General features: G+C 41.5%; 1 protein-coding gene across 1 annotated transcript in view; it reads right to left on the minus strand.

Annotated features, from left to right (window-relative positions):
* The window catches only part of DCHS2 (dachsous cadherin-related 2), a 167105-nt gene that overhangs the window by 52964 nt on the left and 97008 nt on the right, over positions 1–17133 (minus strand). The window contains exons 3-8 of the mRNA XM_004685207.2: positions 16695–16926; positions 9081–9314; positions 7086–8102; positions 4417–4604; positions 2508–2607; positions 278–435 (exon numbers count right to left, since the gene is read on the minus strand). Of these exons, the coding sequence (XP_004685264.1) occupies positions 278–435; positions 2508–2607; positions 4417–4604; positions 7086–8102; positions 9081–9314; positions 16695–16926 (1929 nt within the window). The remainder of the gene's footprint in view (positions 1–277; positions 436–2507; positions 2608–4416; positions 4605–7085; positions 8103–9080; positions 9315–16694; positions 16927–17133) is intronic.

Below are 17133 nucleotides of genomic sequence, written 5' to 3' on the forward strand. Positions count from 1 at the left end.
AAAAAAAAAACATTCATTTTTCTCATCATAAGCAAAGAAACATAAATGCCCATAGAGCAATCAAGTTAAACATCTTGTCAGGAACCAAACAAGGTTGAAATGAAAAATTATTTGTGTGTAATCATTTCTCTAGTGCTGATAAACAGACACGTGTATGTGCAACTCTCTGAAAACGGCATTCTCGACTTGCTGTATCTTTACCTTATACAGTTGAATATAAATCAAATGAAGCCCGCAAGCTTCCCTTCCACATTTTATGGTAATGACAGGACAGTACCTGAATATTAATAACTGCCTGTCCTTGAAGAGGTGGCACTCCCTGGTCACTGGCAGTGACCGTCATCCTGTAGGAAGGCCTGTGGTCATAGGCAAGTATTGTGGTTGTTCTTATTTCACCACTGTTGGCATCAATCTTGAAGTGATCAGAATGATCTTCTATACATTCATACAAAGATTAAAAAGTGAGTGTTAGTTGACAATGCAGAAAACAGAATTAATCAATCGAAATACATCTGTGTTCATCTGGAAGGTTGATGTAGCTTATGCTCCATGGAAGTGTGAACATCAAAAGAATACTAAACATAAAAACGAGAAATATAATCAATCTTAAAAAAACTTTTCTATGGAAATTTTCAGATACATAAAAGTGAAAGCTAACAATACAATAAACTCTCATGTGTCTGCCACTTAGTTTCGGTAATTATCAACTCAAGGCTACTCTTTAGTTCCCATTCATGTATTTTCCTTTTTTTTTAAAGGAAATCTCAGCAACTGTATCATTTCTTCTGTGTATATTAAAACACGCATGTCTAGAAGAGAAGGAACATTTTTAACATAAGCACAGTAACTACTATGCTTTTTAAAAATCAACAATTCCTACATACCTATTTCGTCTTTAAACTTCTGGTCATCATTTCATTTTGTTCAAACAAGAACCGACCTAAAATCCATACTTGTACGCTCTTCAGCCATGCGTTCCTGCTACCATCTGCTATTACGTCCTTGTAACTCAGCTACTGAGCTGCTGGTACATGAGCTGGATCATATAGCCTGAAGTTTCTCTGGTCTAGGTCTCACTATTGTTTGTCTCTAATGTTTAGCTTTACATGTTCCCTCTCCTTTGTTTCCCTTAAGTTGGGATATATATCTAGAGAAGTAATCAGATTCAGATTCACCTTCGGGGGCAAGACATTTCCCATGTGCTGTTTTGGGTTTCCTTTTGGAAATCATAAACAGAAACTCCCTCTCAGCTCCTTGCTGGCCACCCTGCGGAATACTTCACTGTAGCAGTGCTTGATGCTACACTTTAAGAGTACTCAAAATGACAGACTGGTTCACTCACATCCTCAAGTGTGCCAGCTACAATCAGTAAGAATCATTAAGCATGAATAGATGTGTATGAGTTTCTAAGCTTTGACCCTTTTATTATTTCTCACAGGAATACCATTGCATAAGTCCTATTATATAGATTTTTATTTTGTTATTTAGTCTTATATTATATAGTTGTCTCTATCGTCCATTGACATGAAGTGAAAGCTTTTCGATATAATCCCAATTTACTGATGTTCACATTGTCCCACTTCAGAAAATGGGATCCTCTTAACAACAGCTCTTGAGACTTTAATATGATTCAAGTAACCCCTTGCATCTGCTAGGACAAGATTCTGAAAATTGGTCTTGTAGATTTCCTGCCCAGTGTCAGCCATTTCTCCAAGGATACCTGGTTCCTCTTGCTGGAACACGGTTTCCATAGACCATATTCTGAGGGTACTTCTTATGGTTTCTAAGATTTTTCACTGGTCTGAGAATACACACATACAAACACTATAATATTTTATAAGTCCACGTTGATACCTGCAATTCAGATTTATTGCCATAGTTTATAGTTCAATAAAAGAGTTGTATCCTTTAATAAAATTTAAGTACTTCAAACAATTTTAAAAATCCAGGCAAATTCTCACCTAGAGATGCTTTGATTTTTTTTTATTTGACAGCCAATGTATCTTAGCATGATACAGAAACTTTACTAGTAGCAGCTATAAAAACAAAAGAAAAAAAGAATTCCTGTCTTTTAGAAAGTCAGAGTATGGAGACAGTAACTTGTGTAACTTATTCAGTTGTGATTTCTATTTTTTCTCACAGGAATACCATTACATAAGTCCTATTATATAGATTTTTATTTTGTTATTTAGTTTTGTATTTTGTAGTTGTCTCTATCTTCCATTGACATGAAGTGAAAATAAAGGAATGAATAACATAATGTAGATCACCTATTTTATATTGCTATCACCTAGAAGTTAATAGAAATAATATTCTAGACATTCAGAAATATATGGTGAAGATCCTTATAATTTTTTTTACTTATGATGATTTCAGAAAATAACAAATACATTTTGTTTGTAATCTGCTGTTATTTTCAAATTCAACTATTTTCAGAAAAGGAGATAGTTGTTAGACGAAGAGGAGACTCTTAGCATTCTCCTCCCTTAAAGGAAAGTGACTTTTACCTGGAGATACTGAATATGTAACTTCTGCATTGTTTCCTTCATCAAGATCCTTTGCAAATACAGTGGTAACCAACATATTTACAGGTTGACCTTCCAGAACCTGTCATTAAGACAAATGACTTACAAATTATGAAAATTAAAAAAAAATCAATGAACTTTTAAATAAAAGAATATGTAACTACAAAACATTTCAAACTATTTTAAAATCCATATCAAATTCAAATGTCTACCATAAAAAGTTATATGGGTGTAAATCCATAAAAAGAATCCATAAAGCAAAATTAAAGCTTTAAACCAATTTCAACAAATTGTTTGGGGCAATTGAACTAATTCTGATTTTCTTTAAAAAAGGAAATTGAGGCCTCCCTGGTGGTGCAGTGGGTTAAAGCACAGCACTAAGAAGCTTAGACCACTTCCGCATGAATTCGATCCCCGCCAGCCCCAGAGGTGATCCACATGGCCTGGCAGACCTCTCCTGACCCGCCTGCTGCTCCCCTCAGCAGTGTACTTCCTTGATCTGCCTGTTCTGCTCCCCACTCTGTCTCTGGTGACTCCTCTCACTGCCCTGCACCTCTGGCCTGTACCCCAGTTCTGTATGAATAAATAAATAAATAAAAAGGAAATTGAATTAATTCACCAATCTTAGATTTTTAGATTAGTTTAAGAATTCTAGCATCTTTTCCCTTAGATATTTTTATCCTGTGGATATTTTAAGACTTATTTTTTATTTATTCATACAGAACTGGGATACAGGCCAGAGATGTGGAGGGTGAGAGGATTCACCAGAGACAGAGTGGGGAGCAGAACAGGCAGATCGACGAAGTACACTGCTGAGGGGAGCAGCGGGCGGGTCAGGAGAGGTCTGCTGCGCCATGTGGTCACCTCCAGGACAGGCGGGGATTGAACTCATGTGGAAGTGGCTTAAGCTTCTTAGTGCTGTGCTTTAACCTGCTGCGCCACCAGGGAGGGCCCTATCCTGTGGATATTTTTAAAGGGCTATTGGTATGGTCCAAAGAATGCTACATATCACTATAAAACTACACTTCAGAAAACACACTCCCCTGGGAAATGTACATAGATCAATAATTAACAGTCACTTTCAGGAATATGAAAATTAACATGCGCATTCCAATTGCCCATGTGATAGTCTAATGACATAACCAAAACACATAACAACAATATCAGAATGTCTTACTTTGGCAGAATTTTCTCTAAATACAGCTCTGCAAGATGAGTTGAAAGCTCCTGAATTATTTTGTTAAGTAGTTCGCTATGTGTCTGTGAGTGCCCATCTGAGCATCCAGTTCAACCACTATGGAGCAGTGCTGCTCAAATTTCCATGCACCGAACCCGCTTGTTTTATGAGTACCTCCAAGATATACGTACCTATTAGTTATAGACATGTACTTACATGCCAACGGATAATGTACCTTACACAGTCTTCAAAGACAAGGAAATGGAAAAGATGCATTAATAGGATTAGAAGCTTTTGTGTGTGCTCAGAATGATCAACTCCCATCATCTCTCGAGATATATCTCTTCACGTGAAGCCACCAACATCCCCCCATCTTGAGGCACTATCGAGTTCTACACTAGGAGATGTGTGCAGTTTCCTGGAAGGCTGACCCCAACTGAGCGTCGCTACCATGGGTCACCTTTACGGCCACAGGTGGCAAGGGGCTCTATCCTGTAAGACAGCTGGAGGTGTGATCTCAAATAGCACCTAGAACCATTTTCTTTTTCAAAACAGTATTTCTTTTTGACATGTGCACAATGGCAGGTTTCTAGACAAGCATGCATTGCCACCAAGACTGAGTTGATCAATTCACACTTTTTACCACAAGATGGTGCTCAAAACAATGACTCAGAATCTTAGGACCTGCTTCCGAGGCCACTTCACTCCACAAACCTTGATGTGCAACGCCTTCCCGGGGAGGCTCTGGGGGAAATAAGGCCTGTTATCGTTGATGTCGGTGACTGAGACATAAACCGAGGTGGTGGCGTTTCTCGGCGGGGTGCCGTGGTCGGTGACGAGGACAGTCACCTCATGGTGTCCCTGATGCTCACGATCCAGGGCCACCCAACTGATGAATTCACCTGAGGAGCACAGAGCAGAAGGAAAGGGGCTGACGCCGTGCACTGGGATTGTCCACCCTGACCAAACCCCAGCAAATGCATAGAAAGGAAAACCAAATAAAAAGCGCTGTGCAAAAGCACACCTTCCAGAACACACTGCTAAGCAGTTGGCACTACAGCTGAGAGGGTTTTCTGAGGGTTTTAGTGAAAATGCCACTTTAACCTTCTCACTCTTTGCATTTCATAGTGTCTGCCATCAATCACTTAAAATAAAGAAGTCAGTTCATGAAAACAAAAAAATAAACTGTTCTGAGCAAACTTTATCACTACGCGGAGGATTCAAAATCAGGGCCTGCTCCTCTTCATCTGCTGGACAGAACCTCACAGCTTCGAGCTGGTCCCTGATTGTCTCCAGCAGACACAGCAGGTCTCCTCTGAGCCGACCTCCTAGGCCCATCACAAGCAAATGCAATCACAAGTTCAATTATTTTATAGGCTGTAAATGATTACACAGATGGTAGTTGTTATCATCACTTTACAATAATGGCCAACTCTCTTCAACAAAGTCAAATCATTTCTGCAGCCAACGGTTTATCTTTTATGTGTACAGTTACGTCTTACTTTGGTACAAAATATATGTGTAGCTAGTGGCTTTGCCAACACCAATTAATGTTTTACAAGTCTTATTTTACATATTCTTGCTAAGAATTGTCTCCTGGCCAACTGCACTCAGGTTTAGCCACAGAGACTCAGACATAAAAGTGTAGCTGCTTCTCTCTACTGCCAAGGCCTGGGGGGCCAGTGCTCTCTCCAGCAGGATGGCCCACCCCCTCCAGCCGAGCTCTGCGGGTGTGAGTTTCTTCACTGTTTAAGAAAATAATCAATAGCAAGAAAGCGCCCATGAAACAACTCCCAGCTCTAACGCTGCCATCTCTCAGAGCTTTTGCCTTCTTATTCCAAAGGAAACGACAGCATGCAAGAAAGAAAACAAACAGCTGAAGTTGGGAATAAAGAAAGAAAATTCCCATTGGGTGAGCAGCAGAATGGAAGAGTTAAATGCAGTGATTACTGCACCTACACGCCTTACTACATAAACTATCTGGATACAGTGTCTATGATAAGTGTGATTTTTATAAATATCACTTAAAATACCACCACATCTTTAAAGTTCCAAACTGACATTTTCCTCTGAAAAGCCCAAATCCTGAATGGCAAATACGTTTTTACCGGATGCACCAATTCTGGTTGACGAGCAGCAGCTGTCTGGAGGTCAGTGGTGCAAGGCAGTGAGGCTTGGCCTGGGCTCCGCCACGTGGAGCCGGAGTCCCCAGCTCTAGCAGGACACCCCGAGGGTGGAGGACAGAGCCCACCGACGACAGGAAGAGGGGCATCTTTTCCCGAGTCACACTATAGGGTCTTTGGCAGAATTCAGTTCTGTTCACGCTAGGGAAGGGAGAGCCACTGACAGGCAGCCAGGGGCATGGGTGTTCCCACAGAAGTGTGCAAAGAGGTGACTCGCTCATTTTCTCCAAGCTTTGAGCTAGGTGAGCTGGCCGAGTCTCAGGCTCCCCAGTGGTATAACCACAGCAGAAACATTAATGTAGATGGTTGCAGGGACTAAACAGAGTCCTTCAAACTTTAGGCCACCTCAAATTTTCAGAACAATAACATCTTCATATTTAATTTCATAATTACTCAAAAAAAACTTTCCATAAATATCTGCCCTTTCAATATGTTTCTCTTATCAAAATTAGAAGAGGAAAATAGAGATCTTAATTAATGGGTTGATTTCTAGTTTTACATCAGTGACATTTATATTTTAATTTAAAAAATGCTTGAAACATTTTTTTTAAAACAGTGGGGCCCAGTACGGCAGACCTCTCCTGACCCGCCTGCTGCTCCCCTCAGCAGTGGACTTCATCAGTCGGCCTATTCTGCTCCCCACTCTGTCTCTGGTGAATCCTCTCACCACCCCTGCACCTCTGGCCTATATCCCAGCTCTGTATGCATAAATAAATAAATCTTAAAAAAAAAAAAAAAAAGGTGGGGCCTTCCCTGGTGGCACAACAGGTTAAAGCACAACACTATGAAGCTGTCTGCAGCTGGGAGTTTGACCCTCCCCCTACCTCCACCGCCAGACAGGTGACCCACATGGCCCAGCAGACCTCTCCTGACCTGTCTGCTGCTCCCCTCAGCAGCATACTTCACTAGATCTACCTGTTCTGTTTCCCACTCTGTCTCTGTATCTCTAATTCAGAGTAAAAGTCACATTGACAAAAAGCGCTGTAAGGCAAGAAGAACTATCAATCGTTATGGGTAAAATTCTATTCAATGGTTACTTTCTTTTAATGTCACAATTCTAGAATTTAAAGTCACAAATCTAGAATCAAGCACAATTTCTAGAAAAGTGGAATTTTCATTGTATATTTGCCCTAACGTTGTAAGATTTGACTGTGGTCAATCCCAATTTTAAAGGCATAAGTGGAAGCTGCAAAATGCTACCTGTGGTAGGATTCATCTTGAAGAATTTTCCATCTGACAAAAGGAAATATGACAGCTGTCCATTCTTTCCCGAGTCTCTGTCAATTGCTGTAATTTTGCCTATGACCCCTTGGGGAAGGGGGCTCTCCTCCACTTTCAGAAACAACACCTCATGCAAGAAGGCAGGGGAATTGTCATTCTCATCCAGCACATGAACAATTACCGAAGTGCTCACGTTTTGCGACCGCCTGTCCTCCGGGATCCAGGCAAACACTCTAAATTGATATGTTTGCGTCACTTCGTAGTCGAGCTGTCGCCGCAGATAAACCCACCCGCTGTAGGGATGAACACCGAAGCCTGCAGCGTCCCAGCCGGCTTCCAGCGAGTAGCGGGGCTGTGAGGCCCCGTGCCCGGGGCGCAGCGGGTGGGCCTGAACTCGCAGTATCTGGGTCGCCAGGGACAAGGACTCACTAATGTCCACGCGGTAGACCAGATGGGCGAAAGCCAAGGGCGGGCTTGGACACTCCTTCTGAATAACCACGGTGAGCAGCAGCTGCGACGCCCGCGGAGGAACGCCGAGGTCCCGGGCCAGCACGGTGAGCACGTGAGCTGAGGGCTCGTCAGCTCCCAGGCTGCGGTTGAGGTACAGCACCCCCAGCCGAGCGTCGATGGAGAAGAGGCTGGGGGCCTGGCCGGCTAGTGAGTAGCGGATGAACCCACTGCGCCCACTGTCCCTGTCCTCCGCTCGTGCCCAGTACAAGGCTGTGCCCGGCCGTGTGGTTGGGGGTATCTGAATCTCGTCAGAAGCTTTGGGGAACACCGGGCGGTTGTCATTGACATCGATTACGGTAATGTTGACCTCTGTGCTGCTGCAGGCCGGGGAGCTGCCGAGCTGTGCCTGGACCGTGAGCACCACCACCGGCTGCATTTCATGATCCAGAGGCTTCTGGGTTCGAATGATGCCCAGCCATGGGTGGATGGAGAACTTTCCGTCCAGATTGCCAGAGGAAATTCTATAAAAAATTGGCTCTGAGGAATCTGAAAAAATACATAAAAGGAACGGAAATAAAGAAAGTAATCACTGCATGCCCAGACAATGTGTTTACTGGAAATGCGGAAGACCGACAATCTTCAAATACGTATCTGAGCAATACTCTGCAGTGTCGTAAGTCCTCCTTCGCTCGCAAAGTCCACTGAAAAGTGGACACATGGTTTAGGGGTGTTAGGACAAAGGAAACCTCCAACAGGCAAGAAGCCGGCTGCAGGTTTCACTACTGTCCTTCATTTTTCTTGCATTAGGTAAAAGGGAAAGTATTTGGATGCCGGCTATACATATTTAAGGAAGCCAACTTATGCTTATGTTGACTTTTTTCTGTGCTACCTACTTAAGAATGGCATAAATTCTCTACAAAATTTGAGGAAAGGCGAGCGGACAGAAAGGACGAGTCACTAGGAGCAGAACCAGCTTTCTGGACCAGCAATTCACTTCTAAGATGGATCCTGCAGAGAATCACTCCCCGCCTCCCACGCCCCAAGTCCTGGTGCGGTAAGAACCCAGCTTGTACATGCGAAACACTGCACCCCATTCAAACCGGGGACAGCAAATGGATGTGTTTAAGTCAAACATTTTATATCAAAGTTAAAATACTCTGCAGCTGTTTTGTTTGTTTGCTTTTTCTTCAAGTAAGACAGCGAAACAGGTTACCTTGAAAATGATCCACAGTAAACAAAAGGGGCGGGGTATTCAGAGAACAACAAAGATAATAAGATGCATGGAGATGTATACTGTCTAAATTAAAATTATTTGTATTTTTTAAACATTCTTTTGTGATTGGGGTGAAAAAATGGTTAGACAAACATAATGATGGAGAAACAATAATCAAGCCACAGGTTGTGTGTTCTCCCTCCGTTGTTTCTGCATGGAGAGAAGGCAAGGTTTAGTAAGTTGTGGCATCCAAAAAATGCAGGAAATGTGGCGATAACGGATTCAAAGCAGGATAAGAAGTGAGTGCGTACTTGATTCTTTTGCCTTCACTGTTCCGACAGGACTGTCTTCGGGCACATCTTCATAAACCAAGAAAGTATACTTAGGCCTTTCAAATTCAGCAGGAGCCAGAGCTGTGTGAATAACGTGTACGGTGACGTCAGCATTAGGGACGGAGGAACGCCCGCCACCGTCACGCGCACACACCGTCAACCGCAGAGCTGCAGATTCCACGTGGCCAAGAGTCGAGGTTAAATAAATGATTCCTGGATAGGAGAAAGAATTAAAACCCGAAATAAGAAGCTGGTAAACAGTTTTATCAGTTTTCTGGGCAGAAAAAAGGCGACGCCCCCTTAATTTGTTGTTGTTGCTTTTAAGTCGCAAATCTGTGCTCTTACAACTCCCATCCCTTCTATTTTTATTAGAGATTTAGTGAAATATGTCTGTTTTGCTTTGGAATAATCCATCCATCATCAATAGCTGAAGGGAAATATATGTCTGATCCACTCCAGGCACTGCACCCCACTTTCTTCAATTGTCCCTTATCTGGCATGAGGTAAGGCTATGTGGCTCAGGGTTCCTTCCTCGTCAACATGCTCCAGGCTCATCAGTAAGCACACAGTTTCACAGTTGACTAATACAACACTACACATGACCTTGACTAGAATACTAGAACTCTGGAAAATACTAGAATACTAGAAACCTATAATCAGGTTTTATGTCACCAGCTTTTAGCAGCTGCATTAACATACGGGCTCATACTGCTTTGGGGTCCACCAAATCAGACAATATTTTTTAAAGATTTATTTATTTATGCATACAGAACTGGGGTACAGGACAGAGGCTCAGGGGCAGCAAGAGGACTCATCAGAGACAGAGTGGGGTACAGAACAGAGCGACTGAGGAAGTACACTGCTGAGGGGAGCAGCGGGCGGGTCAGGAGAGGTTTGTCGTGCCATGTGGGTCAGCCTGTCCCCAGCCCCAGGGATCGAACTTCTTCAGAGGCAGCTGCTGACAGCTTCCCAGTGCTGCACTTTAACCCTTTGTGCCACCAGAGAGGCCCCAAATCAGACACATCTCTGTCAGATCTTTCCTATCTGTTACTGATAAGTTTTTAAAATTCATCAAAATTGATGCTTGATTTAAGAAAGAAAACTCAGGGCCCTCCCTGGTGGCGCAAAGGGTCAAAGTGCAGCACTGTGAAGCTATCCATAGCCACTAAGCACCAGTTCCATCCCAGGCCAGGGTGCTGATGCACATGGCGCTGCAGACCTCTCCTTCAGTGGCCTTCAAGGCCAATTTTGTGTAGAGAAACTATAATTGAGTCCAAGAAAAAAGGTCATAGATTTCTTTGAATGAACACTTAGAATTTAGAAGAGGAGAGTGTTAGGATTGAACTTGTTTTCTATAGACTGAATGCTTCAAAACATTCATTTTTAAAAGAGTATTTGAATACAAAGAGGAGCTAGAAAACTCATTTACTGGACTCCACCATTCTTAAATAAGTCAAGTTGTCTATTGAAAGTTGAGGGGTACGGCCTCCCTGGGGATGCAAGGGGTTGTCTCAGCACTATGAGGCTATAGGCAGCCCCTGCAGCACGAGTTCTATCCCTGCCAGGGAGGTGACCCACATGGTGCAGCAGACCTCACCTATTTTTCCCACTGCTCCCTTCAGCAGTGTAGTTCAGTGGATCCACCTGTTCTGCTCCCCACTCTGTCTCCGGTGAATGCGCCCACCCCCACCTCTGGCCTGCACCCCAGCTCTCGTACACATAAATAAATATGTATTTTAAAAAATAATAAAGTTGAGAGGCAAGAAAATATGCAGCTCTGTCCTATACATACACCTCATACAAATATGCATATTTGTCTATAAAATGGTCAAGGGAAAACAAAATAAACAGCTCTCTTTGCTTCTTCATTTGTCAGCTTGAAATTTGTAACACTATATTTTAATACTTGTAAAAAGTATTAGTACATAACATAGTCACTATTTGGCTCCTTTGTGACACTTGCAAATTATCATGGGGACCTAGTTACAAAAATAATAGACATAGATTCATTTACTGGGCATTGGCTGTTTTGTTTTAATTGCTGAGTACTTGGATTTAGACACACAGATTATAAAGTGCAATAATGTTTACTGTGCTTTTTAATCTTGTCACTGTTTATTTAAATAGAGGAAATTGCTAAGGTGAAAATGTTTAATTGTCAGAATAGAAAAAGAACCCGAAGACAAATATGCCCTCTTAATCAGAGTATAACATACACGTAAGACTATGTTCCTCTACTCATTAGGGAACACTGACTTTCAGAATCAAACCTCCTGGGGAAATGGCATAATCTTGACCAAGGTGATAATTAATAGGAAAAGGAACTACAGGCCATTACTAACATGTAAGCTGTGGGGTGGTTAAATTCAAAAGCAGGATCTTCAGTCTATAAGTGGAGTTTTCTTGAAAGAAAATAAAATACAAACCATAGGGCATCAATACCGATTTTGTATTGCCATGGACATCTGTAAAACCACCATTTCAGTGTGTGAAAATACAGAACCTTATTACCAAGGAAAAGACATTATGTTTGTAGTTTGCACACAAATTTGGGTAACCAAACTGCTATGATTCAAATCAAAATTCTATCTCCTATTGACAACTAAAAACAATTCTTAAAAGAAAAATGTACTCATTTGGAAAACTCTACTGGTTTCTCTGTTTATTCATTTGAGAAGAGAGAATAAATCAACAAGTAATTTGGGATTTTAATAGATTTTTATAGAAGTCATACTGAACGGTCATCTTTCCATCTCATTTAGTTGAATCAATGGAAAGGGCATTTATCTTAATTTTATCTTTACTTTTTCAAAAAAGTAACAATGGCAAGAGCCTTGAAATGGAAATTAGAAGAAGTAAAATCAAGTATTGGATTTTCTACTGTGACCTTGAGTAAGTCACTAAACTCTTAGGATCCTAAGTCTCTTAATTTGCAGACAGGTATAGAAATATCTGCTTGCTTATTTCTGCAAGGGACGCAATGCCTCAGATAGGCTTGTATGGAAAAGACATTGACAGTTACTGTGAGTGAGGGCAGGACAAGGATAAGTCACCGGTCTAGGGTGAGGCTCATGTCCACTTCTGTCACTTACCAACCATGTGCCCTGCGGCAGGTCACCAAGTCCATTTCAGTGTCCATGTTCTCCTCCTCTAGGTGAGGAAACTGAATTGTAAGGCACTTCCACCTACAGGAATCTGTGACTTTTTGCTGGAAAAACTGAGAAAACCCTAACATGCTTTGTTTCCTATGAATGTGACATATTGAATAGATGCTGTGATTAGATTAGTTTTCGTCTCTGTTTTGCAAATAAAAGAAAGCCTCTTTTTTTAGCATGAGCAGGCTGATGTCCTTTAAAATGAGGTATGGTATTAATTTATTAACTCCATATCAGAATGTTCTAAGTGGAGGAAAGTAGTAATCATGAAGAATTATGATAATCATTACAGGGCCTGAAATCTGAGCACAAAAACCAACATTAGAAATGAATCTGCCCTTGAAATAAAGAAAATCAGAGTTTGTGCTGCTTTACTTAAAGCCTGTGTTAAAATCTCCACACTCCAAGCAAACAAAAGAAGACACAGAGACCCAGCTGCCCTGGCCTGGAGCTTTGCTCACAGTGACCCTGTTAATTTTTCTTTCTGTAATGCTGAATGTCTGTACATCACAGCCAAACACAGAACAGACAACAGGCATGCAACTATAAGCTTTTGTTGCAAGCTCTATGACAGAAGGATTTTTTACTATTTGTTGATATAGCCCAAACTACCTATAACAGTGTTTGGTACATAATAAGCACTGGATAGATAAATACAGAAAGAGTGAAATTGTTTCCATATAGATAAGTTACAGTGGTTTGAGAATTTTTATTAGCTTGTCTTGATACCATTAATTTGCCTCTATAGAAGAGGCAGACCACAGAATTTAACCACAGGTAGCCCAACAAAGGAAGTAATTGGACAGTAGTAACCAACAGAAATGCTTGAAAAATGTCACTTTAAAATAATCAGAATTAGAAAGGACAGGTGTTTCAGTGTGAATTACTAAATAAATGGTTAAGAAGAAAAGCTAAAGAACTGTTCTTTTCATGCTACTAGGAGATACTTCAAACAATGTAGTGGAAAAAAATCTACATCCAATTCATAAAGTAGGATTAAAGATGCATAAAAAAAGAGCTATTAATAAATATGCCTCTTGTGTTTCCTTCTTTTCGAACTCAAAACAGTGTGGTCAGCTCATGCCCACATCAAAGGAACCCAACTGGCCGAGAATAGAGACATGAAGGCTCGATCCAATAGCTCTCTCTCGGCGCCCAAACACATCTTACAAAAATGTCCTTTGAACCAACAACAAGCCTAGAAAACCAGAAACAGAACAGGAAGATAAACCCACAAGAGAAAACAACCATGACAAGGCCACACCCCCTTCAGTGTTCTCCAAAACATTTTTCCTACCCAGATGAAAACAGCTTTGACTTAAGTCAAAGAGCTCTATTTTTAATGCAGGCATTTTAGTTGTGGCACAAATACATCAGTAAGAAATCGCTTGTCTTCAGGAAAACATGGGGCCACAGCACAAAGCATGTGTGCTTATAAAATAGGCTGTCGGATACAGCATCAAAATGACAGGATGAATGAACCAGTGGTGTATCCCCAAGAGAATTTTAGAGCATCAGAAAGAAGAGGCGATGTATAATTTAATTTACCAGTTCTCAATATCCTCTTCATACTACTCATGAGTATGTGTGTGTGTGTGTGTGTGTATGTATATATACTCATATGTGTGTTATGTGTGTGTGTGTTTATGTATATGTATACTGTGTATGTATGTGTGGGGGATGGGAGATTATATTTAGTATACATGTCAAGAACAGTACCAAACAGTCAAGCTGAAGAGAGAGTGTTTGGGTATGTTTAGAGGAAACATGAATCACACCATAACATCATCTGTGCTATGATGGCAAAAGAGGGTTTTAAATTAATTTTGCTCTACCTCATCAATGACAGACCCTTAGAAGTTGTAATAAGAATTTCAGTAACTTTTCAGCCATGTCTAGATAGCATTTATTCACTTATTCCACAAATATTTATTGATAGAGGCAACTTCTTGAGACTATGTTTATATTGGCAGCCTCTCTAGAGACAGACATTTCTGGTGGAAACAGCTTCATATATAAAAACGGATTCAGAAAACTACATTTCAGTAAAACTCCTCATCCTGTTCTTGACGAACATCAGCAGTTAAGTTAGCTTTTACATCATGGTCTGAAATTCTAACCACTACAAATAATATAGAACGCTTATTTCATGTTGCAGTCAACCAACGGGTAAATCTGAACTCAGCTGTACAGTCAGAGACCACCTGTTTCCTGGGTAATAGCTCCCATAGTTAGTCAAGACGCTGCTCAAGTCTCTTCTAGAGGTTAAAGTGAAATGCTACCAGTACTCATGAATTATGTTATGAGTTATGATTAAGTACAACCAAATCTAAGCCCTGGAAGACAGAAATGTCTTCAGCCTAAAATGCACCAGCATTGAAATGACCGGCCACAATCACCCAGGATGATTCCATTATGAATTTGGTCTTTGCTTCAAGGGAAAAAAAAAAAAAAAAAAAACATGATATTTGCCTAGATATGACCCACGTAAAATGTTCTCCATGATTAACAATGGCATTTGTCTTACACCTGGTGCCAAGAATGGAAGCCTGTGGCTGACTGAAGCCAGCACCGCGACACAGATCACTTCTAAAAACAGAACACAGTACAGCTCATTCTCCAGGCTCTTCCAGGGGGAAACTAGATGATGAGTGTGTTGATGTCTGTTAAAAACAATCCCCCCAATGCTTTTAGATCCTGTGCCCTGATTACTAGCTGACCTATATATTTTTGGCAAAGTTAGTGCCCTAGAGGGCCTGACAATTTGACAAGCAGCAAAAGTCTTCAGTTTAGATGAATTTTGAAAAAGCCAAGATAAGCAGACTAATTTCCTAAAATAGTGTTTTCTTCTGATCTTTGAAAATGTTAAAGGGGCCACGTCAGTGGATTATTTTGGACAAGGAAAGTTTTGCCTTATCCAGATGTCCATTGTAAACAACTAGCCCCCCAAGCTGGTCACACAAGCCAGTTGAGGTACGCTTTCCAGACAAGAAATAGTGACTCTCCCCAACCAGGCTGGGGGAGAGGGCAAGCTAACTTGGTAGATTAGATGTCCAGTGCAAATTACTGTTGCTAATGAGTATAGTTCCATGCCAAGGAAGTTGTAAACATCAATAAGACAAAGCATAGAACATGCCTAATGAAATCGTTGATGTGGTCACGACAGAAACACATTCTACCCAAGGACCATGTTCATCCGTGCTCACTGAACACTGTCACAGGAGTCTAGATGTGCAAACAACCTAAATGCCTTTCAGTAGATGAATGGTGCAGAAAATGTGTGCACGTACAGTGGGATGTTATTCGGCCCTAAAAAATGATGGTAATTTTGCAATGTGCAACAATATAGATGACCCCAGAGAGCATTACACTAAGTAAAGTAAGTCAGTAAGAGAAAGCGAGTTCTACATTATTTCATGTATGTTACTGACCTCTAACAACCTATATGACGTCAACTGAAATAGTCCAATTCACAAAATAAAGAGGGAAATGGTGGTTGTTGGGGGCCCGCTGGGAGCGAATTAGTGACATTATTCATCCTAAGACACTAAGTTTCTTTTGAGCAAGAGTCTAAGTTTTGGAGATTTGCTATACAAACTTATACCCACACCCGGCAGTAACACATTGCACAGTTACCATTTTAAGAAGACAGATCTCATGTTAAATATTCTCAGGTAACATTAAATTTTAAGAGAAAAAATGTTAAAGAAAAATCCACACCTTCATTTTTTGGAACAGTGTGTCTACTTCTCAAAAGTATTATTCTAATATTACATACTTCGAATTTATTTTCCCTTATAGTCAAATACTTCAAACATTATTTTGTTAGTAATAAGCCAATAGGGAGGGGAGGGTAACCTCTTCACTGTTGTTTCTTAAAGACTCAATTTGCCCAAAGGACTTGGCTGGCAGATACGCGATACAGTATCAGGACCAAAGGGAGCCCTGGGTGTCATTTCACAGACCGGGGAGCTAAGGCCCTAGGGGACGAAAGGAAGGCCAGGGAGACCATGAGGAAGGGGACTCTCAATGTCCAGTCACGCTGTGCTCTTTGCACTACTAGCATCTATGACCACATCAATAGCCATGGAAGGAAATGGACTTTTGCAACATGAGTGACTGAATGAAAACTGCTTTCTCCAACTTACTGCCTTCAGTCCTTAAAAAACACTTGTCTTACAGGGATTACTAGGGCTGCATTGAGGGTCAGACGACTGAGTCCAACGAAGAGCGTCAGCTCAGAGGGAGGTGAAGCTTGGGGTTCAGCCGCATACCTACGTGGACCTGACCTGACCTTTTCAATGTACCTTGATGCCTTTCTGAAAGGTGAAGTGAGTCCTACCACACCCCTATTGTGGAAAAAGACCACTTTGCTAATTATCTGCCTATTATACAGAAGCTGCTGAGTTCAGAGTAAAGAGCTGGTAAGGTCACACACCTGTGGTGGAGTCGATGGCAAAGTGGGGAGACGCGTCTCCAGGGATAAGCTCATAAGTGACAGTTCCATATAGTCCTGAGTCCCTGTCGCTGGCGAGGACGTTGATGATCTCAGTGCCTGGCTGCATCTGGCCACTGATGCTCGTCACATAGGTTGACGGGTTAAACACAGGGTCGTTGTCATTCACGTCCTCCACTTCCACCCGAACAAAAGCTTGGGCGCTTAGTCCACCCTGTTGATGAATAAAAAGGAATTAAGAGTGCAGTCATTTCTTCTGTGCACCAGGAGGCTGAATAATTCGTAGAAGTCCTAGAACAGACTTCTGAAACGCACACACACTCATTTCACTCGGAGCCTTGTAGTCTCCTTTCACGCTACCTACCTGGGATGCAGCGGGTTAAAGCACGGCACTAAGAAGCTAAAGCCACTTCCGCATGAG

The sequence above is a fragment of the Condylura cristata genome, unplaced genomic scaffold, assembly GCF_000260355.1.
Source record: "Condylura cristata isolate star-nosed mole 26May11 unplaced genomic scaffold, ConCri1.0 scaffold00018, whole genome shotgun sequence".
Classification (NCBI taxonomy): domain Eukaryota; kingdom Metazoa; phylum Chordata; class Mammalia; order Eulipotyphla; family Talpidae; genus Condylura; species Condylura cristata.